This window comes from Genypterus blacodes, unplaced genomic scaffold, assembly GCF_046128005.1.
Source record: "Genypterus blacodes isolate CSIRO-AG114 ecotype Tasmania unplaced genomic scaffold, CSIRO-AGI_Gbla_v1 ptg000052l_1, whole genome shotgun sequence".
NCBI lineage: Eukaryota > Metazoa > Chordata > Actinopteri > Ophidiiformes > Ophidiidae > Genypterus > Genypterus blacodes.
This window is the reverse complement of record NW_027466864.1, coordinates 4,809,693-4,835,959: the sequence shown is the minus strand read 5'-3', so window position 1 is coordinate 4,835,959 and position 26,267 is coordinate 4,809,693. Positions and strand designations below refer to the sequence as shown.

The following is a 26,267-nucleotide window of genomic DNA, read 5'->3' as shown; positions in this document are numbered from 1 at the left end:
CTCACTGAGCCTCGGGGTGTAATCACTCAGGTAGCTCTGCACGTCGCCTAAGCAATTCTTACTGTGACAATGAAAACATTACAGCCGGGAAACCAAAATGGAGGAGCGGCACTGACGTCACCGTGTTGCCAGCTGGGAGTTCACGCTGGGGACCGACGGGACTCACGTTAGGCTGCAGATCGTCCCTGCGGGGAAACTACAGGGGAGAGACGACCCAGAGAGCCTAACAACACACCGACGCTCCCCCCTCCCAGCCAGACTGCACCTGGGCTGCTGCAGTCAGGATCAGGATGTCAGGAACTTCATCAGAACCCTGCAGGAACGCCAGGAAACCCATCAGAGCCCTGCAGGAATGCCAGGAAGCCCATCAGAACCCTTCAGGGAAGTCAGGAAGCCCATCAGAACCCTGCAGGAACCTCAAACAGATGAAGCTCTTTGTTGTTTCCCTCCCTCCTCCTCACCTAAAAGCATCTTTACATTACATTACGATCATTTGGCAGACGCTTTTATCCAAAGCGACTTACATTTATATTACCACCCTTCGCAGAGGGGGGAGCAATTGAGGGTTCGGTGCCTTGCTCAAGGGCACCTCGGCAGGGACTCGAACCGGCGACCCTTCGGTTCCCAAGCGGTTCCCAAGCGGAAGCTCTACCCACTGAGCCACTGCCTCCCCATCTTCACGACAGATTTCTAAAAGCAGCACTTGAGTATCCCTTCGCTGCTGTGACTCAAAGTTTCCCTGGTTCTTGGATGGACGGGGACTCGTTGGCCCAAAGGCACTGCGGGCAGAGGTTTCTGTCACATCGCTGTGCTTGTCGCTGCTGATGGACGACTCGGCTGCTTGGCTCCTTCGTCCTTGTGGCCAGAAAAGCCAGACATGAATAATTGATGGAGCCTTCAAGCGGCCTGGGCGTCTCCTGGACGCTCAGACCAGAGAGGCTGAGGCACGAGCGACGGATTGAGAAAAAAACAGGGATGAATCCGGAATGTTTGTAGATGAAGTGGAGAATTTTGAGCTTCTTGTTTCTTCCTTGTTCCAAATTTCTGCTTTTCTGAGGCAATTAGGAGGCAAATCCTGATAATCCCAGCTGTAGTTGCATGTTAGTTTGTGGATTAGGAGCTGAAGCGCTCGTCTCATGTTGTTTGCTAAACACCGCGGCTTTGTGGAGATTGAGCCTCGAGTGTCCCAATGTGCAGATTTGTAGAAATGTGTTCAAATCTGTTTCCCCTCCACATCAGGGAGAAGCTGTGTGTTTGCATAGTTTAACAATCTTAAGGAACTAAGCTTCTAAGCATCTTTGTGTCTGTGTGTGTGTGTGTGTGTGTGTGTGTGGCATTCATCTCCCCCTGATGACGACGTCTTTGTCTCACTGTGATTCTTCAGGCGGATGAAAGGTCAAGGTCACAGGGTCATGATCAGTTGTCTCAGCTGTGTGTGGAGCGTCTCTCTGAGTGCGTTCTGAGTTCTGGTTCTGTTGTGGTCGCGACTCCTCGTGACTTTTTCCTGATCTACTTCAGAGCTTTAGACGGCATCAAACCAGCATCACACACCAACACATGCATGCATAGATGTTGTTACATCAGAGCCGCTGTGTGTGTGTGTGTCAGCAGGTTAAACAGACATTTTGCTGTTGCCGGGCTCACCGGACCTCCCTGCGTCTCCTCCCACGCTTCGTACCAGACACTCCGCTGCCTCGTCTCCCTCTTGAAGCGATATTAATATGAACATACGGCCTCCATCTTTATGGGCGTAGGCGTCTGTGGAGTGGCTCTCGCTGGGAAATCTTCAAACACTGCGTGGGACGCCACCTGACCGGAGCTCCTGAGGGGAGAGGAGTGAAGACGGCAGGAAACATTGGGAATTCTCACTTCAATATTCCACAGACTTCTAAAAAAAATCGATTTGTATCCGTTTTATGATGTAATTCTCTTATAATCCACAAGAGGAGCCATTTCTCCCCTCACAGAACAAATGCAGTTTATACACGCACAAGAAATTGAAGCTCAAAAATGTTTGAAGTCATATTTTGGAATTTCATACAACCACACACACACACCACACACACCACACACACCACACAGATTTAATGAGGAGTTTCAGCCATTTCACTAAATCAAGTGCAATGTAGTTATTGATTAATTTTTATTTTACTCACAAAATTGCACAACATTTAATTAAAGTGGAATATTCCAATATTCCATTTTATTTCCATTCATATTCCATTTTTTTTAATTGTATCAGACTGGCTTCATTATACATTATATATCTTCTTATTCTTAAATATCCATATTGTCTCTGTATTGTTGAGGCTGATGGATGTTAAACACCTAAAGATAACCTGTGACAGAGAAAGAGACAGAAGAAGAACCAGAGACAGTGACAGGAAGTCATGACGTGTGAGCTGAAGAGAAGTAAGCTGTGACTCCACGGTGACATGTTGCTAAGAAACCAAGTGAAGCATTTAGTTCTAAAATAACACCCAGCCACCGTGATGCTGAATAAGAGCCACCTCTGCACACAGGCACACACACACACACACACACACACACACACACACACACACACACACACACACACACACACGCTTTGATCATGACAGATATGTCGTGTTTCTGATTTTTAATTCCTTTTCTTGATTTTTCGGTTAGCATGTTGGATCGTTCTGATCCTCATGGACAATCTGTGTGTGTGTGTGTGTGTGTGTGTGTGTGGTGCAGCAAGAAATCAATGTCAGGACAAATTTTTTCATCGCTGCATGACATTACAGCCATCTGCAGCACTGAGGAGGAGTCACTACTGAGACCTCATCATCACTGCCCCCCCCCCCATCTCTCTTTCTCTCTCTCTCCCTCTCATTTTCACCTTTCAATCTCCTCTCCACACACACACCCTTGTTTATTCACCTGTAAATACACAGGCAGACCCATACACATATGCAAACACACCTCTATTTGTCTCCCTGTCTGTCCCTCTCTCTCATATAAACACACACGCACACACCCCATCCTCCCTCTCTCCCCATCCTCCCTCTCTCGCACACACACCAAACACACACACACACACACACACACACACACACACACACACACACACACCGCACGTCCCTGTCACATTCACTTACTGCAGCATCTGTGCAGGCAAATGAGCATCAAGAGAGAAGACCGGAGGAATAACAGGCAGGTTCATATAGAGACAGTGCAGTGTGTGTGTGTGTGTGTGTGTGTGTGTGTGTGTGTGTGTGTGTGTGTGTGTGTGTGTGTGTGTGTGTGTGTGTGTGTTGATGATGAAGATGATGAAAGCTGAGGTTATATTTAGAAACAGGAGTGACTCATCCTGGCTGCAAATGAATGGGTTGATAATTAGATGCACCTTTAAACGGATGCGTTTGGTGTTTGATGCTCATCGTCTGTCTGTAATGCAGCAAAATCTTGACGGATAAAACATCTGAAGCACCTAGAGCACCACAAAACCAGAACTTGATAGGTTTCAGCAGCTGTTTTTACTCTGTGAGACATGAAATGGCAGAACGGTGATGTTTTTAAAGCAGTTTGACTCAATTTACTCAAAACAAAAGGAATCTAATCTTGCACAGTGGCACTTCGCTGCCCTCTGTGGCGTAGATGCGTCACTACAATTGGTCCAAAAACTGTGTCACTCTGAAGCTTAGGATGTCATCCAAACTGACAGAGCTACAGCTATGATGTCATCTCTCTCTGTATGCCGTTATATGAGGTCAACAAAATGAAGGTCACATTTACACCACGTGACCAAAGTCCCTCTGCTTCCTGCTGTAAAGTGTATTAAAATATAATATATACAAATTACAATTACAACAGTACAACAAAGTTTTGGTCAAATGTCAGGGAATCTCATGTTCTTTATTTCATGCCTGGCGTCCATTTTAGTGTTACATGTTGACATCACCATGTTATGGATGTAAAGGACCAATCAGAGACGAGGAGCTCAGGCCAGTTAGTCTCCAGTGTGTGTGTGTGTGTGTTAGATACTGGTTGTGTTTGTGTAGGTTTGAACTAAAAGTCCACAGAAAAGAAGGAAAACGTATAGAATCCACATTTAACACAACATATAGTGGATTTACTTTATTTAGCTGGAGGAGAGAAAAATGGAGACACCAGAAGAAAAATAGTATAACTGAGAACTGAATAGAGCCGTGGTGTGTGTGCATGTGTGTGTGTGTGTGTGTGTGGCGTTTTCATCAGAGCTGGTGTTATTCAGACGATGCCTCTCTGTCTCCTGACTCCTTCCCCTCATCCATCTTCACCCAGGCCATTACTGCTCGTCTTCTCCTCTGCCAAAACCTGTCGGCCGCTAAACGCTTCTTGTATTTCCACTAAATAAAACGTCCTGCTTCTGTCACGGCGTGCCAGGACGAGATGTAAAAGGAGAACTTCTATTTTAAGCACACGCACTTAACGCTGCTGTGTAAACAGTGCAGTAATAATAAAGTAATTGTCAGACGCTCCAGGCTGTGGGCGACAGCTTGAATGGCTGCGATGCCTCATCAGAGTGTCGCTAATGTGCTCAGGACTCCTTCAGAGGCGGCTGGGAATCTGGAGCGCTCTCCTGAAAGGTAAACAGATGTGAAGTGGACGGCCTGATGAAGCTGAGCTGAGCTATCACCTCATCACTGTGCTGAGGGGAGAGATCAATGCAGCTTACAGAGACAAACAAACTCGATAGACACGTCAGAAATAAGACAGTTAAGTTAAGTTAAGAGTTACACAGGAAATGTGTTTATAGCAGTGTCACCACGGTTACTGTGACGCTGAGCAGTTTGACGCACTAGTTACAATGTTGCAGGGTGGATTTTCATTGAATTTTGGATGAATTTTCCGGATCAAAATCAGTACAGTAACAGTTTCTAGATTGTTTTTCTTGTTTGTGTATTTGTGTGTGTGTGAAGAGAATATTGACAGATTTTAGGCCAAAATATCCATATTTTTTTATAAACTTCTAAAATAATATTTTCATTATAATTATTTTAGGGATAAAAATTCAATTTTCGAGATTTTCATAAAAAAAATGTTTTTCAAATTTTTCATTTTTTTTTTTTTCAGAATTTTTAAGAACTTCATAAAATGCCAGATGATAAATCACATAGAATCAAAAGTCAGGTATCATGATTTGTTTCCTCATCCTGGCATCAGTAGAACTCAGAGCATCGTGACGTCTTCATCAGGATTCAGGGTTTTGCTGCATCAGTGCATCATCAGCTCACAGACTCACTCTTGTTTTTGCTCTGTCGTAAACATGCTTCCAGCCCATCACTCTGCGTGTGGGTCTCAATGAGTGTGTGTGTGTGTGTGTGTGTGTGTGTGTGTGTGCACGTCTCATCCCTTTGGCATCTTCTCTGCTCACTAGATGAAAGTGGGATTACATAATTAAGTCTTTCATGCAGGCAAACAAACCAGCCAGCGACTTTAGCCCGGCGCTCCTCTCGACTTCTAATTCATCGCCAATTGAGACTGCGTTAGAGAGTTGAGAGAAATAAGCGAGACGTTTGCCTCCACGACCACGAGTCTACCCACCGGCTCTAAACTGTGTGTGTGTTTGAAGACGGCCATGTTTGTCTGTGTGTGGGAATGCAGCAGCTGCACAGTAAACAGGCAGAGAGCCGAGCGACGCCCACTCTCATCTCAGTGTCTCCGGCTTGTCAAAGGCTAATCGGATGGCGGCGGAGCTGCTGCGGTGCATTTAGATGGGCCTCAAGAGTCTGCCGGTACAAAGGCCGTGACCATGACGACCGATTGGCCGCCTCCTCAGGGAGAGAGATGGAAAGTTGATTGAGTCGCCCACCTAAAGGTTGAACTATCTCATCTCATGGCACAGAAGCGGCTGTGTGCTGCAGGAAGTTACTGAGAAAACCCTGGAAATAACAAGTTAATGTACGTTTTCTCTGCAGTGACAGGGTGGAACAGGGAGGTTATAGTTTAATATACAGTGACTTTCCTCAACCAAAGCCCTCAGGAAATCAATGGGCACCATTTTGTCCTTGGTCCCACTCCTTCATTGATATTAATCAGAGCACAATATGGCAGGAAGGGTCAGGGAAGAGACCTTCATAGGTGACGGCAGACCATTAACCATGGGATGTGTGTGTGTGTGTGTGTGTGTGTGTGTGTGTGGGTGGGAGGGGGGCGGTGTGATTGTGTAACACACCAACCAAGTCCCCGCTCAGATTCGGCACTTGAACACATTTACGCGCTCGTTAAACTTTCCTTTAGGGTGTCTGCACTGTTTTACTGTGATGGGAGTGAAGGGATCGCTGGTGCACTGCTGGTCTTTCTTCTTCTATGATGATGATGATGATGATGATGCTGGTGCTGTCTACCAGTGGTAAAATGAAGCAGGATCATGATCAAAATGGCAGAAAATAAGCATTAATGGATGAAACTTAACTGGCTGCACTTATAGACGTGTGTGTGTCTGTGTGTGTGTGTGTGTGTGGATCAGACCGCTAATGAAAGCCTTCCTCTTCTCCACTTTTCGGCGAGTGCGTTCTTAGAAACCCAGCGGCCCTCTGGTTGGTGTGATGCGAACCGCATCTGTCTGCTCTTCACCCCGAGGCCACACAGGAGACTTCAGTGCTGCCCCTCCTCCTCTCTCTCCTCCTCCTCTTCTTCTTCCTCCTCCTCCTCTTGCTTCATTTTCTATCGTTTCCAAGACAAAATGGAGCTAAAAGCAATTAGCAGCATTGATTCATAGTTGCAGGATGACAGTAACTACGATGTCACCGCGGCTGCTTTGCGTTTTATTGGCAGTTATGAAGCGTAATCGTCTCCTCCTCGCTCTTCTTCTGGGCCGGGCCGATAATCGCACGGCTCACTGACTTATTGATCGCTGAACCGTCGATGCAGTCTGACTGCCAGTGAAACCAAGAAATGCGTTTGCTTTGGGGGCGTTCACACAGATGAGATGATGTCGTCGTTGCTGTCATTACTTCACTCTGGAAATGGGGCGTGGCCTTTACGAACGCACAACAACACAAGGAATGCAGGGGAAAGGGTTTTAGATTCTATGTTGAAGCGTTCAAAGGTTAAAGGGCAGTTACAGCGCCACCATCAGGCCGACTGGTGCCTGGATCACGTTCCTCTCTACCCCATGCTGAGTGCGTCCATGTTAGTGTGTCTCTACCCGCTGAGCTTGTTGTGACCATTTGTTACGTTTGAGACCTTTTCCTGTCTCCTTCAGTGAACAAACAAGGGCAGAACCAGAGACGTGTCAGGACAAACCACCAACAACAGCGTCTTACCTCTCCTCCTCTCCTTTCCTTTCCTTTCCTCTCATTTCCTCTCCTGTGATAGTGAAGTGATAGTTCTGTTTCTTTCATTTCCCTACACATGCTGCACTTTTCCTTCCTCCTGTCTGTGTTTGTGATGAAGCTGGGGTCGTCTTCAGCGAGTTGAGTTGGCGTCCGTTCACATCACAGCTTCAGGCTTTAGATGCGTCAGATGCGTACTTTAGATGTTTGTGCACAGATATCATCCTCTGGGTCAGACTCATCACAGGCTGTAAGGAGGTTGACTGTGATGAATCAGGCTCCATGGGTTTGTGGAGGTTTCATTCACTGAATTCCTTCGCTTTATTTGATTATTAAGTGACTTTTAGTTTGTATTTCCAGACTGTAGAACTTTAATCTTAATATATTAATGTTTTTTCTTTTGAATCCCTTTGACACAAACTATTTTTCCTTCCTCAGGTTTTTCCCTCTGAGTCCCAAACCTCCCAGCTGTGTGTGTTGGAGTGTGGAGCTGTCCGCGGTGCTGAATTCACCCGCTAACACAAACCGGACACTCATGTGCTTGAGCTCCTCCTGATCGCTTCCGTTCCAGCAGCAACCGACCGCTCACCTCCGCATCCAACATGGAGGACGACGGACGCTACCGGGACAACCGCTCAGACTTCATCCGCGGCGCCAAGGACATCGCCAAAGTAGCCAAGAAGCAGGTGGGCAAGAAGGTGGGGCGAGGCGTGGACAAGATGACGGACGAGTACACCAAGCGCTCCTACCGACGCTTCGAGGAGGAGGACGACGACGAAGACTACGCCGGCGCGCCCAGTAACGACGGGTACTACCGCCGGGACAGCAGGGCCAACGACGACGAGGCGCACAGCGACTCCACCGAGGGCCACGACGAGGACGACGAGATCTACGAGGGCGAGTACCAGGGCATCCCCAGGGCCGACTCGGTCAAGCCCGGCGAGGCGGACGACGTGGCGGCGGCCCGGGCGCAGCAGTTCAGGGATCACGCGGCGTACGAGGCCGAGCGGAGGAAAGACCAGGAGGAGCTGGCGCAGCAGTACGAGACCATCCTGCAGGAGTGCGGCCACGGGAGGTTCCAGTGGACGCTCTACTTCGTCCTGGGCCTGGCGCTGATGGCGGACGGCGTGGAGATCTTCGTGGTGGGCTTCGTGCTGCCCAGCGCAGAGAAGGACATGTGTCTGTCCGAACCCAACAAGGGCATGCTGGGTAAGATGGCGTCACATATATCACTCAGGGCTTTGTTGTGTTTGGTGAGGGAGGGGGTGGAAATGGAAAGTAGAACGCACGGACGCACGCACACACACACATATACACTCACACACACACATACACTCACACACACACAGACTCTCTCACACACACACACACACACACACACATATATACACACACACTCTCACACATACACACACACACATACACACACACACACACACACACGTACACACACACGTACACACACACACACACGCGCACACACACACACACACACACACACACACACACACACACACACACACACACACACACACACACACACACACACACACTCTCACACACACACACTCTCACACACACACACTCTCACACACACACACCAAATCTCCTCAGCACCTCCAGTGTTTTGTCCAATGAGCATCAGTTTTCCCTCCATGCTTGTCTCTGTCTCCTTCCTCTTCCTTTGGGATTACTCTCTGAGGCTTCCCGCTCTTCCTCTGCATCTTCATCCTGCTGTAATTGCTTTTATACGACCGCGTTGGCAGAAGAAAGTCGCCCATTTAAGATTCAACTGCCCATGAAGACGGCAAACAGCTGTAGAATTTCAAATCGAACTCGGATACAGATCAAACACGCCGTTCGTTCCGCCTCGGCTCAGCTTTTGTTGGTGTGTGTGTTTGTGTGTGTGTTTTTCTGCGGGTTCTGTGTAGATTCAGATACTGTGTGCGGTTGTCTCTGTAACAGCGTGTGTGTGTGTGTGTGTGTGTGTCGCCGCGTCGTGGTGTTTGAAGCTCTCACAGTCACATTCTTCCCCGGAGGTGCCGGCGTCCTTGCCTACTCGCCATCTGTCATTGGCTGCCCGGGCGAGGACGCCACACACAGGCCAGAGGACAACAAAATCAATCCAACAGCCTAGGTTCTGACGCGTTAACACTTTCACGACACCATGGCAACCAACAGAGAGATTGAATCTAATGCAGCGGTCAATAATGAAGTGTTCTTAGGTGTTTGTCACAGCTGTTTCTAAAGCCAAGGTGACATCATTCACTCCTTCACCTGTACAATCTCAGCTCCTCGCTCCATAAAGCTCCAGTTTGGACGTTTTCCCTGTTTTTAGACTCAAAAATGTCAAATATAGAGGAGATTTTGCTGTTTGCCCCCCTGCTTATCTCTTATACTGATGTTTGCCGTCACATTGAGTCGTTGTTGTGCATCTGCATCACAGTTTGATAAAAATGAGATGTAAAGAATGTACGCAGGCGCTCACACACACACTCTCTGAGGGCTGCTGGGAGTTATTATGGGAAATTCTGCATTAATAATAGCTTATAAATAACTGGCTTCACAGATTTAATGTACACTTTCATCTCCAAATGCATTTCCCGAAGAAAAATCCTGCCAAATGCCGAAGCAGAGCCTGAAAGATGAAGGCCTGAATGGTTTCTGTTCCTGAAAGAAGGAAGACGTTACAAGCACTTTGAGTTACAGCTAAAGCTCAAATCCTTTGAAGCTGCCGATTGTTTACAAACACCAGGTGCAGCCAATTAAGCAAGAGACACAGAGCTGAGCCTGAGTCTGAGTCTGAAGGCAGAAGATGCCTGAAAGCAGATAAGAGCGACGCTTTGATCGCTGGAAACACACAAAGAGTTAAAGAAGCAACATGAAGTCTACATGTTGTGACTTGGTGGAGCTTAAATGTGTCGCTGTGGATGAACGCTGCTCATCCAGTATGAAGGGGGTTTCGCTGTGTGTGTGTGTGCGTGTGTGTGTGTGTGTGTGTGTGTGTGTGTGTGTGTGGGTGTGTGTGTGTGTGTGTGTGCTGCAGCAGCAGGATAGATGATTTATTCATCAGCAGTTTCTGGCTGGAGGAACTTTATTAATTAACATTTAATCATAACAAATCTGCCTTCTTCTTCTTGTTTTGCTGTATATCTGATGTGTAGTTATTAGCAGTTGCGGCGTTGCAGTAACAGCAGAGTGTTGTGTGTCGTATGGATTACATACAGAGGTAGAATATAGATTTACACAGAGCCAGTGTGTACACTTGGCCGGCATCCGTGTCCTTAATCGGTTAGTGGGATGTGTGTATTCCCCAGCGGCCTGTATCTCACACACACACACACACACACATGGACGTACTGGGAGCTGGGGTGCGTCGCAGCGCCAACATGTACCTTGACAAGCTGTGCACGAGTGAATATGTGTGTGTTAGCCGGCGCAGCATAAGTATTTACACGTGCATACTGTCAGCACCGCTCGCTGAGCTCGGGTGTAATGACCTTGTTGTAGGCTGACATACTTTGTGTGTGTGTGTGCGTGTGCGTGTGTGTGCGATGGCTTGTGTTTGTGTCATGCCGGGGGGAGCCGGTAGGGAGACACGAGCGGCCCCCAGTCTCTCCCCGTTACACAACACGCCTGACTCATGCAACTGAAGCGCCCCTCCTCGGTCACGCCTCACTGCAGCCTGTGGGTCCTACTGTCCAGGCGCACACACACACACACACACACACACACACACACACACACACACACACACACACACACACACACACACACACACACACACACAGGCTTTGCTCCGGGCTGCCATAGTGCTCGCCGCTGTAACTCGACGCCCGGTGGTTGAACCGTGTACTGCATGCATGAGGGAGCGTCTTTTCGGCTCGGTCCAGACGTGTTGCATGTGAAATGTTATTGGGGATTGACCCAAAATTATAGGAGGAGCTGTGCAACGTCATCAAGGGTAGCGAGGCACAAATGGATGTGGCTTATGTGGATGTGGATAAACCGGGTTTGACTCCATGACTTAAGGTTCAGACATTAACCGCCTCAATTAAGAAGCTAAGAGCGAAACACTTACAGGCCGACCAGTACCAGAGAGTAATGGCTTCCTCTCTGAATCACATCCCCACCAAGTTTCACTGAACCCGACAAACTTTTCGAGAAACCGACAGAGAAACGAGACTAAAAACAGAGGAGAAACTGAAGCGGGACTTCTCTCTCAGGCAGCAGGAAGTACAGCGCCGCTCGTCATTGATGCGCCCTTGTTGTGGAGCTGCGACAGCCCGAGCTGCAGCACGGTGGAGGAGGAAGATCTGTGGGAAGAAGTGCTGGATAAGATCTTCCTCCTGTCACGTAGATTTCACACTGATTAGCCGCTCCTCCTCCAGTGTGTCCTGCTTGCAGAGACACTTTCTATAGGAGCCATAGGAGATCTTGCTGCGTCAGCTCCTGTGATTGTTTGGAGATCCCACAGTATTTCCTGAGGACGTATGGAACCTTTAAGGAGAACGTGGAACCAAAGAGCTGAGAATAGACAAGCAGGAGACGCCAGATGTTTATGGAGACATCTGTAAAAAGATGTAAACACATTTCACACAGTATATGAACTTTAAATGAGTTACTTTAACCCTAAGAGTGAGGAGAGTGGAACGTCCCAGCTCACTACACTGTGAATGATTTAGAGAGGTGATCAGATTTACAGCGATTCAACATAAATTCACATTTTCTGTACATTTGGTTGATGAGCTGTGAACGCATCATCACACAACTGCAGTAACACACAGATGACTTTAGTTCAGCTTAGATCCATTTTTCATCTGAGCTTATTTTGCCCTTTAATTCCACCTTCTCTCCTTTATTTTGAAGGTGTGTGTGTGTGTGTGTGTGTGCTTGTGTGTACACACTGGGGCTCACACTGGCTGCCAGCCCTCTGTAAAGAGGAAAAGAAGAAATGATTTAGCATTTCAGCTCCCGGAGGTTTGGCAGGAGGAGACATGAAGCCTGATGATGAAGAGCTCCTCCTCCTCCTCAGCCCCCCCACCTCCTCTGCAAGCTCTGGCAGAAAGGGGAAACCAGCTATTAATAGTAGCCCCCTGCCCTGCCCCCTCTCTCAGCCATCATACACAATCACACACACACACACACACACACACACACACACACACACACACACACACACACACACACACACACACAAAACCCTGGAGCTTTGGACAGCTCTGTCATAGCAGCACTGCTCACAGACAGGTCTGCCCTACTCTCTCTCTCTCTCTCTCTCTCTCTCTCTCTCTCTCTCTCTCTCCCCCCCCTTCTCTCTCTCTCTCTCTCTCTCTCCCTCTCTCTCTCTCCCCTCCCCCTACTTCCTGCTCCTCTCCACCTCTCTCACACTTTTATTCACCCCTTATTCTCATCACTCTATTTATATACAGTATATCGTATCAATCTTCATCATCATCTTCGTCAACTTCATAGCTGCTCACTTGCTCAGCCCGCCTCTCTCCCTCTCTCCCTCTCTCTCTCTCTCTCTCTCTCTCTCCACCAAGAGAACACTTACTTATGAATACAAAAGGCATCGTTTCATCATTTCATCATTTCATTATTTCATCATTTCATCCGTCTGAAATCCTGAAATTAATTGTAGAAACACTGTTTAGCAGAGCGTGTGTGTGTGTGTGTGTGTGTGTGTGTGTGTGTGTGTGTGTGTGTGTGTGTGTGTGTGTGTGTCCTCTGTCTCAGCTTATTGTGGCCCTTAAATCAAAGTCTGGTCTCACAAAAAAAAAAGGAAAATGCAACAAACCCGCTGCAGAAAGTTGCACTGTGAGGAATCCATGGCCTGATTGATCTGTTAAAGAGAGAGAGGACGGGCTGTAAACTGATCTGTGAGCGTTGTGATGACAGCGAGCGTCTGTCAGCCAAGGTGAACGCTTATTAGCTTGAATTCATCGACACAGAGACGAGACGAAGGAGCAGAGAGCTGAGAGAGACACACACACACACTGAGAGGGTCGGGTTCCAAAACACAGAGAAGGCTAAAGGCCAGAGAAGAGAAGAGATGTCTGTGCATCCAGGTCACTGTGGCTGTCTGTGTGTCAGCCCGTCTGCCTGTCTGCCTGTCTGCCTTGTCAGCCTGTCTGCCTTTCTGCCTGTGCCTTTCTGCCTTGTGTTTCAACCCATTCGTCTGTCTGCCTTTCTCTCCGTCTCTGTGTGTCAGCCCGTCTGTCTGCCTGTCTCTCTGTCTCTGTGTGTCAGCCCGTCTGTCTGCCTGTCTGTCTCTCACGGTGCTGCTGCATTGCGGCGACGGTTATTGAGCTCAGTCATCATCACTGCCATGTTGTTGCTGTATCGTCAGAAGAAGCAGCAGCTGCTCTGCTCAGGATGGAACACATGCATAAGTGCACACACACATATACACACACAATATACACACACACACACGCCTCTATGACACACACACACATCGATACAGTGCATTCACTCAGTAATATATACACATACAATACACACACACACACACACACACACACACACACACACACACACACACACACACACACACACACCGCACACACACACAGAGCGAGAGAGAGAATCCCCTGCAATCAATCAAACCAGGGAGTGAAAGTCACCTTCTTCTCAGCCTCACTGCTGCAGTGTGTACAGACACACACACACACACACACACACACACACACACACACACTGTTTATACATCACCAAACGCCTCCTGGTCTCCGCCACACCTTCCTCACATGATTCCAAGATGAAGAACACTCTCCATCAGCACTAACTGGAGCCTTTTCTCCGGCTGTCCTGTAGCACCTTGTTAGCCTTGATGATGAATGTTCTGAGCTGATCCCACAGATCTTAAAGCCGCCGTGGCTCCCGGCTCTGCTTTGCCGCTTGAACGAGCCCACGGTGGCGTCTCTGCTCGGCCCCTCGGCCCCGTTTAGCAACAGGAACGTCGCCCGATCTTTACTTCACACACACACACACACACACACTGGCTGCAGGTCCACACTTCAAAGGTTTAGTGAGTATAATGTTCATCAAGGTGAACGACATTGTTACCAAAGAAGCACCCAGATGGAAAATGAGTTTTAATTCTTTATGTTTCCACAGCACTGAGGTAGAAACAGAACTAGTTAGTATTCAGCAGTGGAGGGAATAGTGAAGTATAGATATATAGAGTATAGATCAGCTCAGTCCTGGTGAAACGCTGGATAGGGAGGGAGCCGATGGGTTAAACTCTACGCCCAACGACCACTTTAAGGTCATAAAGCTAAAGAGAAGGAGGAGACGTTAACACACAGATGTCATCATGAAGCAGGGAGCGCTGGCCTCTGCCTCATGATTCATTCAGAGAGAGCTCAGCAATAACTTTGTCTCTGGAAGCTCAGCCAGCGTGAAAACTGTGGACAGGAAGTCAATAAGGCCCTGATTGCAAATGAGCAACTTGTGTGTGTGTGTGGGTGCTCCTGTGTGTGTGTGTGTGTGTGCCTCTCTGCCACAGATAGAGAGTGATGCAGACAGAGACAGGCTGGCTCAGATGAACGCCGTAGATGTGAGTCACATTAACGCCTCATATCTCAGGGATGTGGCGAGGGAGGCGCTGTTTGTTTCTGTTAGTGGCCTGTCTGCTGCTGCTGGCACACACACACACACACACCGACCCAGACGCCTATGTTCAGTGTATACTGATCGAATGTGAAGATGTTGTTTGTTAAGGGAGGCTGAACCCCAAACTCCCTGTGTTTGGTAGTTTAACATTCAGATGATGTCGTGTTTCTGCTTTTCTTTTATTTCCTGTTTGATACACACTGGGTCAGACCATTGAACGCTGCCATTTTACTGTGATGCTTTAAAGTTGTGGGGAATCTCTCTCTCTCTCTCTCCCCCCCCCCCCCCCCTCTCTCTCTCTCTCTCTCTCTCCCTGCAGGTCTGATCGTGTACCTGGGGATGATGGTGGGGGCGTTCGTGTGGGGCGGCCTGGCCGACCGGATCGGCCGGCGGCAGACCCTCCTCATCTCCCTCTCCATCAACAGCGTGTTTGCCTTCTTCTCCTCCTTCGTCCAGGGATACAGCTCCTTCCTCCTGTGCCGCCTGCTCTCTGGTGTGGGGTAAGGAGGAGACGGATGAGGCTGGTTGGACATGTTGTTAGAGGAGGGATCTCAGTTTCATGACGTCGTTGCCTTCAAAACTTGAGACACTTAGCAATAAAGCCATAAAAAATTTAAAAACACCCAGATTAGATGTTTTTAATTCAATTTTTATTTTAGCTTGGATTTATTTTCCTTAGTTTTAGCTCATAAAGTGAGGAAGAAGGTAAAAAAAACCCCCTAATAGTTGCATTAATAAACATTTAAAACCATAAAGCACAGCTGTAAATGTCTTCTCTTTTTTCTCTTTCCGTTCCATCTGGATGATAATTGCGTCTCTTCTGTGGCTAATCAGTGAGGCTGAACATTCATTGGCCATCTGATGGTTTTGCTCTTCTCCAGCTTCCCCTCTTCCTCTCTGTGTATTAGGCTTTAATGAGGCTAATGGCAGTGACTTAATGCTGCTGCGTAATGACGGGGCGGTCTGGAAGAAGCTCTCGCTCTTGAGTTCTCACAGACAAAAACAAAACTCACATCTCCTCTGTTATTCTCTTGGATGTCTCATATCTGTGTGTCGCTTCCCTCCGGAGCTCTGAGTCAGGATGCGATCCGTCTTCAGTTCCCATCATGTTGTAAATTGTTAATACCAGCAGCAGCATAATGGTCGGTGCCACCGACTGCAGTCAGTCGGGCCATTTGGCTTTTAAGCGACTCAATAAACTACAACGACGCTCCTTTGTCTCTCCCGTCTCTCTCTTCTTCTCTGCTGCTGTGTCCCCCCTCTTCTTCTGTGCTTTCATTGCTGCCTTCTCTCTCTCTCTCTCTCATCCTTTGCTTTCTTTAACTCTTCTTCTTCTTCTGCACTCTTCCCTCCACAGTATCGGCGGCTCCATCCCCATCGTGTTCTCTTATTACTCTGAGTTCCTGGCCCAGGAGAAGCGAGGAGAGCATCTGAGCTGGCTCTGCATGTTCTGGATGATCGGCGGCATCTACGCCTCAGCCATGGCCTGGGCCATTATCCCACATTACGGTGAGGAGGAGGAGTTTGATTTCAACTTCAGTCAGTTGCTGCTAACACAATAAGGTTTAGGGTTTGTGTGTAATCAGGACTAATTTGATCTGAGGTTTCACTCGTTCCTCCTCCAGCCCATCATCTTCTCTGGTGTGTTTCAGTGTGGGAGGTGAAACCAGCTGCAGTCAAGACCAACTTAGTTTGATCCAAATCATTGTCAGTTCAGTCTAAGATATAAGTGATGGCTGGAAATACATAGAAATAAAAACGTGGATGATAAAGGGACGTTCCAGGTTCCCTAAGGTTCAGAAGCATAACCCAGACTGACTCTCTCTCTCTCTCTCTCTCTCTCTCCCTCTCTCTCTCTCTCTCTCTCTCTCTCTCTCTTGCTCTCTCTTTCTCCCTCTCTCTCTCTCTCTCTCTCTCTCTCTCTCTCTCTCTCCAGGCTGGAGTTTCCAGATGGGCTCGGCCTACCAGTTCCACAGCTGGCGTGTCTTCGTGTTGGTGTGTGCCTTCCCCTCCGTGGCGGCCATCTCTGCCCTCACCACCATGCCCGAGAGCCCCCGCTTCTTCCTGGAGGTCAGCCTGTCCGCTCTGCCGCACACACACACATCATGTTGAAATGTCACTCGGTAAACGGAGTGTGTGTGTCAGCAAAGACTAATGTGCTGCTTTGATGTCTGTGAGTCAAAGTGCATATATGAGGATAAAGTGCAGTCAGGTTCAATCACAGTGTGAGACTGTGATGCTCCAGGAGTCAGCATCGGTCTGTCTGTCTCTCTGTCTCTCTGTCTGTCTCTCTGTCTGTCTGTCTGTCTGTCTGTCTGTCTGTCTGTCTGTCCTCTCACTCAGTCTCTCTCTCTCTCTCTGTTTCTCTCTGTTTCTCTGTGTCTCTGTCTCTGTCTCTCTCTCTCAGTCTCTGTCTGTCTGTCTGTCTGTCTGTCTGTCTGTCTGTCTGTCTGTCTCTCTCTCCCTCTCTGTCAGTCTGTCCTCTCACTCAGTCTCTCTCTCTCTGTTTCTCTCTGTTTTTCTGTGTCTCTCTCTCTTTCTCTCACTCTCACTCACTTTCTTTATGTCTCTCCTCACACTCGCTCACTCACTCACCTCACCTCACTCACTCACTCACTCACTCACTCTGTGTGTGTGTGTGTGTGTGTGTGACTCTCTCTCTCTCTCTCTTTCTCTCTCTCTCTCTCTGTCTTTCTCTCTGTCTCTCCTCTCACTCTCACTTTCTCTCTCTGTCTCTCTAATCTGGCTTTCTTCCCCTCTCTCTCTCTCTCTCTCTCACTCTCACTCCCTCTCGCTGTCTCTCTCTGTCTCTCTCTAATCTGTCTCTCTCTCTCTGTCTCTCACTCTCTCTTTTCTGTCTCTCTCCCTCTTTTTTAATAAGTATTCTGATAGTGGAAGCTTTATTCCCTTTATCTGCATTTTCTTCCCTTTTTTTTTCAAAAAGTTGCAGCCTCATGTTTTTTTTCTGCACTTTTTTCCTCTTGAATATTTCTGAGGGAAGCTGGATTGAATCGGGTCAAATATCCAAATCCAGGGAAATCAAGTACGAGTCTCCACAACCTCAGCTCCTCGGGTTCCTCGGGCTCCTGAGGTTGTTCAGGTCGTTCAGGCTGCTCAGCACTAAACCTGCCCTTGAATGAATAACAGGAAAACTATAAACGTGAACATCAGCTTAACAAAAACCCTTATCTGTTTAAAAACAAGGCCGTGACAATGTAACATCATGTGACTTCAGACTTTGTTATTGAACGCTCTGCTGTTGCTTTGCTCTTCGTCAGAACGGCAAACATGACGAGGCGTGGATGATTCTGAAGCAGGTCCACGACACCAACATGAGGGCCAAGGGCTACCCAGAGAGGGTCTTCTCTGTAAGTCTCACAGGCCAGAGCCACGCATGCAGTGTGTGTGTGTGTGTGTGTGTGTGTGTGTGTGGGAGGCGACGACAACATGGTGCTGCCTGTTTGTGACTGTTGACCTAAATACAGTGCAGCCTCTGCTTGCATACATTTACATTTTGATGCGGAAAAACAGATTTTAATGTCAAGTACTTCACACTTTAGGATGCTGCAGCTCTTGTGTATCACGATGATAGATAGACTGTATTGTTTTGGTTGGTGATGCAGTGTGTTAATAGATTCTTCTAGACTTCTGAACCCTGTGGTAAAAGATGAAAGCTAAACGTTGAGTCGCGGTGCTTTCAGGTGACCACCATTAAGACGGTGAAGCAGATGGACGAGCTGGTGGACATGGGCGACGCCACTGCCTGGCACCAGAAGTGGAGGACAAAGCTCGCCACGCTGTTCCATCAGGTGACAAACCCGGAGCCGTGTTGTTGCTTTATTAGATTTACAAACAGGAGGAGAAACAAACTCACTTACGTGGAGTGTATTCAAGGACACAGTGGGATGTGGTGTGTGTGTGTGTGTGTCGTTCTTCTCCTCTTGTGTTTACCTGCGTACGCACTGTGTAGCCTATTTCTAATTCAGTCTCTGAAGTACTGTTCTTGTGTTTCCCTGTAGGTGTGGAGTAACTTCCTGACCGTTTTCTCTCCTGAGTACCGACGCACCACCTACATGATGATGGCCGTTTGGTTCTCCATGTCCTTCAGGTAAAAAGGGAACTGGAATAGTCTCACACACACACACACACACACACATGCGTGCGCCGTAACAAACCCATGTCGTCTCTCTCTCTCTCCTCCAGCTACTACGGTTTGACCGTGTGGTTCCCGGACATGATCAAGTATCTGCAGAGGCAGGAGTACGCCTCGCGCACCAAGGTCTTCGTCAAGGAGCGAGTGGAACACGTCACCTTCAACTTCACTCTGGAGAACCAGGTCCACCGCCAGGGGGAGTACTTCAATGACAAGTGAGCAAGCGGCGCACAAAAGAGAGCGAGAACGTGGCAGTAACATGGGGAATAATACGCTACACCTTTACATCCATCTCTTCATTCCCCCCTCTCTCCCTCCCTCTCCCTCCCAGGTTTATGAACCTGAAGATGAAGTCCATGGTGTTTGAGGATTCGCTGTTTGAGGAGTGTTACTTTGAGGACATCACCTCCAGCAACACCTTCTTCAAGAACTGCACCTTCATCGCCACCCTCTTCTATAACACAGGTTGACGCACACAACAAACTTTTATCTCAAATATGTCTTGACTTTCATACTTTATCCTGCTGTAGTTGGAGTTTGTGTGGAGTTGAAAGAAGCAGCCTCCCTCCAGACTCCACTCTGCTCAGGGCTCCAGTCTTTGCTCCTTTCATTTACATCAAACTGGCAGTTTTACTTATTTGCATTACCAAATTACACTAGTGGAAGACCAAATGACCCTAGGAACCACCATAATGACATCGTGAATGACATCATGGAAACAATAATGTATTTTTCAGTGAACAGACAATAAACCCTTTCTTTATCCAGTTTTTATTCCTGCTTGTTAGATCAGGTCAGTGTGGGTAAGTTGTTGTAACGGCAGGAAGAAGCAATGAGAAACAAAAGTCACAACTCGTTGTCGGTTGGACAGCTGAGAAGATCAGGGGGGCGTTTGGAACGCAATCGCTCAGTTAGGGACTGAAGAATGGGAGGGACTTGAGAGTGAAGGAGCAGCTTCCTCCAGGCTCCCCTCCTGTGACCTGGGATAGAGAGAAAAAGAAGAAAGAAAGAAAGAACACTTTTATTGATTTCTTTTCCCCTCGGGATGGACTCTGATCTGCTTGGAGGAGGTAGTCTTACGGGCGTGGGACCTGCTCCATATCCACTCAGAGAGTATCTGCTCAGCTCCTTGTGTAGGTCTTCAGCCCGTCTCTCTGAGCGCTTCTGCTTCCTCTCTACGGTCTTGAAGTTGGCCTGGCTTCTCTTCACACACTTCTTCAGTCAGAGTTGGGAAGGCCTGTTGCTCTGATCTTGTCTCGGCTCGGTCTCCAGCCTCCTGTTTGAACACGGCAGTGATCTCATAGCTCAGGTTTTGCGTCTAAAGCCTTTTTACACAGGGGACACACACACTGGGCCGCAGCGTTCCAGTACTGATGGAAGCAGGCTTTGCAGAAGCTGTGTCCACATTTTATGGCCACTGGCTCAGTGAAGGCGTCCAGGCAGATGAAGCAGAGCAACTCCTCCTCTTCCTTCAGCATAGCTCTGACAGTCGACATATCTACAAATGGAGAACAAAGGTGAAACTAAGGGAATCTTTGAAATAAGGGAGAACAAGTGGAGTTAAATGACAAAGAGTTCCATGTTAGATACTTACTGAAGAGGCTCCTCAGTTCAGACGTGTCAGCTGAGTCCAGGTCCCTCTTCTTTAAGAAACAGGGACGCTTCTCACTGTTTACACACTCTGAAGCGGCTTAAATACACAACAGTGATGTCATCAAGCTAGCAAGGTGATGTCATCCAACCTAAGTTGCAACAGTGATGTCATGCAAACTAACAAAAAGCACTGTTAATATCTGTGTGTGTGTGTATCCCAACTGAATTCCCTTCATAATTGGGATACAACTTATATATAGACATAGATATTTAATGTGAGTTTAAATCTGAACTGACACATCAACTTCATCTTAAAGGTTTTTTACTCACTTTTATACTTTATCCTGCTGTTGTTGGAGTTTGTGTGGAGTTGAAACAAGCAGCGTTCCTCCAGACTCCTCTGCTCAGGGCTCCAGTGTTTCAGGCTTAAGGTGCTTCTTCATCTCATTTAAATCATACTAAATAAATATTGTATCAAAAACTACTGAAATTGCCAATAGTGATGTCATCAATATATAATATAATATAATCTATATATCAAAATACAAATTATAATAAAAACAATTCTGATCCTAGTGGGAGACCAAATTACCCTAGCAACCACCATAATGACATCATGAATGACATCATAGAAACAATACTGTATCTACAATGAACAGACAATAAACCCTTTCTTTATCCAGTTTTTATTCCTGCTTGTTAGATCAGGTGAGTGTGGGTGAGTTGTTGTTACAGCAGTAAGAAGCAATGAGAAAACAAACTGGTTGTCGGTTGGACAGCTGAGAAGATCAGGGGGGCGGAGTTTAGACCGCCATCGCTCAGTAAGGAACTGAAGAATGGGAGGGACTTGAGAGTGAAGGAGCAGCTTCCTCCAGGCTCCCCTCCTGCCCTGGCATGGACTCTGATCTGCTTGGAGGAGGTATTCTCACGGGCACTGGACCCGCTCCATCTCACTAGCTCTCATCAGCAGCTCAGCGAGTTCCTGCTCCAGCTCCTTGATGAAGCCTTCTGCCCGTCTCTCTGAGCGCTTCTGCTTCTCCTCCATGGTCTTCATGAAGTTGGCCTGGCTTCTGTCCACACACTTCTTCAGGATTGTGAAGGCCTGAAAGCCGTCTACTCTCTCCTTGTTTGCAGCGTCCCTGCTGAGCTTTGCTGACTGTGTGATGTCATGGATCTTTAGCCGTCCCTGCTGGATCTTCTGCTGAATTTCGTCCTCCTTCTTCCCCAGCTCGGCCTTCTTTTCTTCATACTCTTCTTCCAGAGGAACACACTCGTGGTCCATGTGGTCTAAAGTAGGACAGACGAGGCACACGCAGGTCTGGTCGGTCTTGCAGAAGAGCTTCAGAGGTTGATTGTGGCTCATACACATCTCCTCCACAGGTTGGATCGGCTGCTGTGAATTCAGGCGCGCCGCTTTCACTTGAGGCTGACAGTTTTCACTTTCACTTTCACTTTCACACTTCACTTTCCGTTTGATTCCAGGATCTGGCAGCTCGTTGCTCTGTTGCTCTGGACTTATCTCGTCTTCGTCATTGCCCGCCTCTTTGAATATGTCGGTGATCTCGGCGATGATGGCGTTCACACATAGCTCAGGTTTTGCGCCTATAAGCTTATTACACAGGGGACACACACACTGGGCGTCAGGGTTCCAGTGTTGATCGATGCAGGCTTTGCAGAAGCTGTGTCCGCACTCTATGGTCACAGGCTCGGTGAAGACGTCCAGGCAGATGGAGCACTGCAGCTGCTCCTCCTTCAGCACAACTCTGACAGTCGCCATATCTACAAATGGAGAACAAACATGAGAATGAGGGGAAACACCTGGAGTTAGATCTGACAGAGTTCCGTGTGAGATACTCACTGAAGTGGCTGTTGAACATGTCAGCTGGGGCGATGAGTCCAGGTCAGACTCTCCTTTTAAAGCCAAACACACGGGTCAGGAAACAGCGACGCTTCTAACTGTAAACACACTCTGAACCTGCTTAAATCAACTATAGTGATGTCATCAAGCCAGCAAAGTGATGTCATCCAACCTAACCAAAGTTCTAGAGTGATGTCATGCAAACTAACAAAGCACTGTTAATATCTGTGTGTGTGTGTGTGTGTGTGTGTGTGTGTATCCCAACTGAATTCTCTTTATATTTGAGATACAACTTTGATAGATACATAGATAGATAGATAGATAGATAGATAGATAGATAGATAGATAGATAGATAGATGTTAATGTGGATTTGGTAAAGACACACACTGTTCTGTCTTTCTGGATATTAATAGCACGTTTGTTTGGGAGACGTTGGCACTTCCTCTCACTTCAGCGCCTTATAGAGCGACCATATTGAGGGATTGTGTGATTTCCGTGCTATCATCCAACGCCATCTATTCTCCTGTCACAGCGTGCGTCTGCTCCGCCCGTCTGTCTGTCTCATCATCTTCTGTTCCCATCCCCGCAGCTTTTACTTTGTTAGTCCAACTCTCCGACTGCAGATGTACGACTGGTGGCGTCTCAGAACCTCTCACTCACTAACCTTCCCTTCTTCCTTTCCTCCTTCCTTCCGTCCTTCGTCTCCCATCCTCACCGGCTGGGCCTGTGCCAAATGTAGCATCGCGGCAGTCTCCTAGGCAACAACAGACCGAATCCATCATTATTTCAGCGCCGCCGTCTCTGCTTTTACACCGAACGATTGATTTTTCTCCACTTGGAGTGACAAAACGCCGCCTGCAAGGCCGCCAGACAAACTAATAAAGACAATAACACGTTTTTATCTTTGTAACTTCAAGGAAAAGGTGGCAATCAGCTGTAGATGCTGCACACACACACACACACACAATGGAGGTATCAGCCAGACCTTCCTCCCTCCTGCTTTGTTTGCCATCCGAACACCTGTCAAGCGATCAATCACAGCCGCTATCGGCGCCGACCAGGAGCTCCTCGTTACAATTACAAAGTTGTTTGCTTCATTATTGCTTAATCTTCGTCCACTTACGGCTGTGGCACAGTTGCCATAGTGCTCCTCATCCTCACTGTAGTATTTACAGGCGTGTGAAGGATCAATGTAGTGTCGGTATAAACACAGATTAAAGGGCAGAAGTTGCATTTATCAGTGTTTATGACCTCACACCAGCTCTTTAAATGACCAGTTAACATTAAAGTGCAATTACTTTCCACAAGTGCAGTGTTTGTGATGAAAAATTAAATTATTTATACCAAACTGTTAAAGTGACTCGTATAAGTGAAGTCAGTGCCACCTCTTTATATTCTTTATATTTAATCTCTGTATTTCACTGTTATTCTTATTGTGATGCACTTAAACCTTTTTACTGCTAAACTGCTGCAAACGACAACGAGTGTAAAAGAGTCAAACGTGCAGGATTCCCCTCTGGTTGTGCAATTTAGCAAATACAAATCAAATCAATCGAACAGTAAATACATACCAAGGTATTTGTTATTGTTTTATCCATTTCAGTGCTTCAATTTTTCCTCAATAAGATAAGAGAAGCTAAATCTAACGTTCCACTCATTAGTTTCTCTCCTCTTCATCTCCCCCTCCTCCTCCTCCTCCTCCTCCTCCTCCTCCTCCCCCTCCTCTTCCTCCCCTCAGATCTCTTCAAGTACCGGCTGGTCAACTCCAAGCTCATCAACAGCACCTTCCTGCACAACAAGGAGGGCTGCCTGCTGAGCGACGTCAGCGACGACAACAATGCCTACATGGTCTACTTTGTCAGCTTCCTGGGCACCTTGGCAGTGTTGCCAGGCAACATCATCTCGGCGCTGCTCATGGACAAGATCGGACGTCTGAGGATGCTGGGTAAAAAAAGTTCATGCTCTCCTGCAGCTGCTGTTTGCTTCGAGGCTAATATGGACTAATTGTTGACGCAGGATCCATACTTCCTGTCTTCATCCCTCTCTCTCTCTCCCTCTCTCCTTCTCTCTCCCTCTCTCTCTCTCTCTCTCTCTCTCCAGCGGGCTCCAGTGTGATTTCTTGCATCAGCTGTTTCTTCCTGTCCTTTGGCAACAGTGAGTCTGCCATGATTGCTCTGCTCTGCCTGTTCGGGGGGATCAGCATCGCCTCCTGGAACGCCCTGGACGTGCTGACGGTGGAGCTCTACCCGTCTGATAAGAGGTGGGTGCTGTAGGTGAACCCCGACCTCTCAGGGACACTGCGGGCCAGGGGTTCAGTGATGCTGCATGACATCATACGTGTTGGCCCGTCAGGATTGGCTGGATGGGAGGGATGGACGGCGTGTGTGGTGAGATCATTGGTAGAGCCTGTGATGGTGTGACTCGTGAAATCTGGAGGTGCTTTGCCGCCACCTCGTGGCCGGAACAGGATGTGCGTCTGATTTCAACGGCCCCATGTTCAGGAGCAGTGATGAAGCCTGAAAACCTAATTCGATCGCACTGATTGGGTCAAACTGAAATCTGATTCATCTCATCAGCGGAGGATCTATTAAGAGGGTTGGTTTTTGGAAGTGTAGCTCCACCCTGTGGTCACATAGAGTCCCTGCAGCCTCCACAGAGGACACTGTGTGAGGCTCAGAGGACAGAGCTGCATGGAGATGAGAGTTTGTTCACATCCCTGCACCTCCCCCACCTCGTCCCCATGTGCTGCAACACCGCCCACGTCCCCATCCTCGTCCTCATCCTCATCTCATTCCCTCAGGTCTCAATATCGTCACAGTTCTGCTATTTTGAGGCCGTTGTTTTGTCTTTAAAACTCTAATTTGTCAGTGATATGACAAACTCTTCTATTTGACCTGACCAACATTTCCATTCCCAGAGGACTAACGTTATTTATACACATCCCCATCCCCTCTGTCCCTGCAGGAATGTGTTAGATTTCCCCCCTCATACCCGTGGAGGTCCCTCTGTCCCCATGCAGCGCAGAGATTAACCTCTTCCTCCCCCTTTCTCTCTCCTCAGAACCACAGCGTTTGGATTCCTCAACGCCCTCTGCAAGTTGGCTGCCGTGCTGGGCATCAGCATCTTCACCTCCTTCGTCGGCATCACCAAGGCCGTGCCCATCCTCTTCGCCTCGGGGGCGCTGGCGACGGGCAGCTTCCTGGCCCTCAAACTACCAGAGACGCGTGGTCAGGTGCTGCAATAGTGTGGCGCCACCACTGGAGGGGGGGGGCGGAAAATTTAGCCACACTGTGAAAGAACAGTTCGAGAGGCCTCCAGATCCTTCCCTCTAACTCCTCCCCCTTTTAGGAACCACCAAACAAACAAAGCACGTAACTCGGTGCAGATTGATTAAGATGTAAATATTGTGGATGGTCCGTTTATTTGGGAAATGGCCAAGATTTGATTGCTGGATCATTCAATCTGAATGAAACGATCGACAATGTGCGCGAACCGGCGCACTTTAAAATTAGGTTTGCATCACATTTCAGTGTGTTGAAATGCTGTTGTTATCCCCCGTAGAATACAGATAACAAAATCCACTTAACCGCTGTTCTCCCACAGCCAATACACACAGCTGGGGTTAGAGGAGGGGGGATGGGGGCTCTTGATATTGAGCCATGCAAAATAAGACTCATAGAAATGACCACTAGCCATTTGCTTAGAGTTCTCTGTATCCATCTTCATGTGGTCTCACAAATTCCACCCACCAGTCTGGAG

The 26,267-nt window shown here is 47.9% G+C and overlaps 2 protein-coding genes across 2 annotated transcripts; one reads left to right on the top strand and one right to left on the bottom strand.

Annotated features, from left to right (window-relative positions):
• The first annotated feature begins 7,885 nt into the window (after window positions 1-7,885).
• sv2a (synaptic vesicle glycoprotein 2A) lies at window positions 7,886-25,752 on the top strand. Its single transcript, XM_076150491.1, has 12 exons — window positions 7,886-8,492; window positions 15,223-15,403; window positions 16,261-16,412; window positions 16,840-16,973; window positions 18,182-18,271; window positions 18,605-18,712; window positions 18,923-19,011; window positions 19,107-19,271; window positions 19,388-19,521; window positions 24,247-24,453; window positions 24,609-24,768; window positions 25,569-25,752. The coding sequence occupies exons 1-12, from the start codon at window positions 7,886-7,888 to the stop codon at window positions 25,750-25,752; spliced, it is 2,211 nt and encodes a 736-aa protein (XP_076006606.1).
• On the bottom strand, window positions 21,541-22,582 carry LOC143001010 (E3 ubiquitin/ISG15 ligase TRIM25-like). Its single transcript, XM_076150550.1, has 2 exons — window positions 22,508-22,582; window positions 21,541-22,428 (listed from the first exon to the last, which is right to left on the bottom strand). Exons 1-2 carry the CDS (start codon window positions 22,524-22,526, stop codon window positions 21,575-21,577), a joined length of 873 nt encoding a protein of 290 aa, XP_076006665.1. The 5' UTR covers window positions 22,527-22,582; the 3' UTR covers window positions 21,541-21,574.
• Window positions 25,753-26,267: the final 515 nt, after the last annotated feature.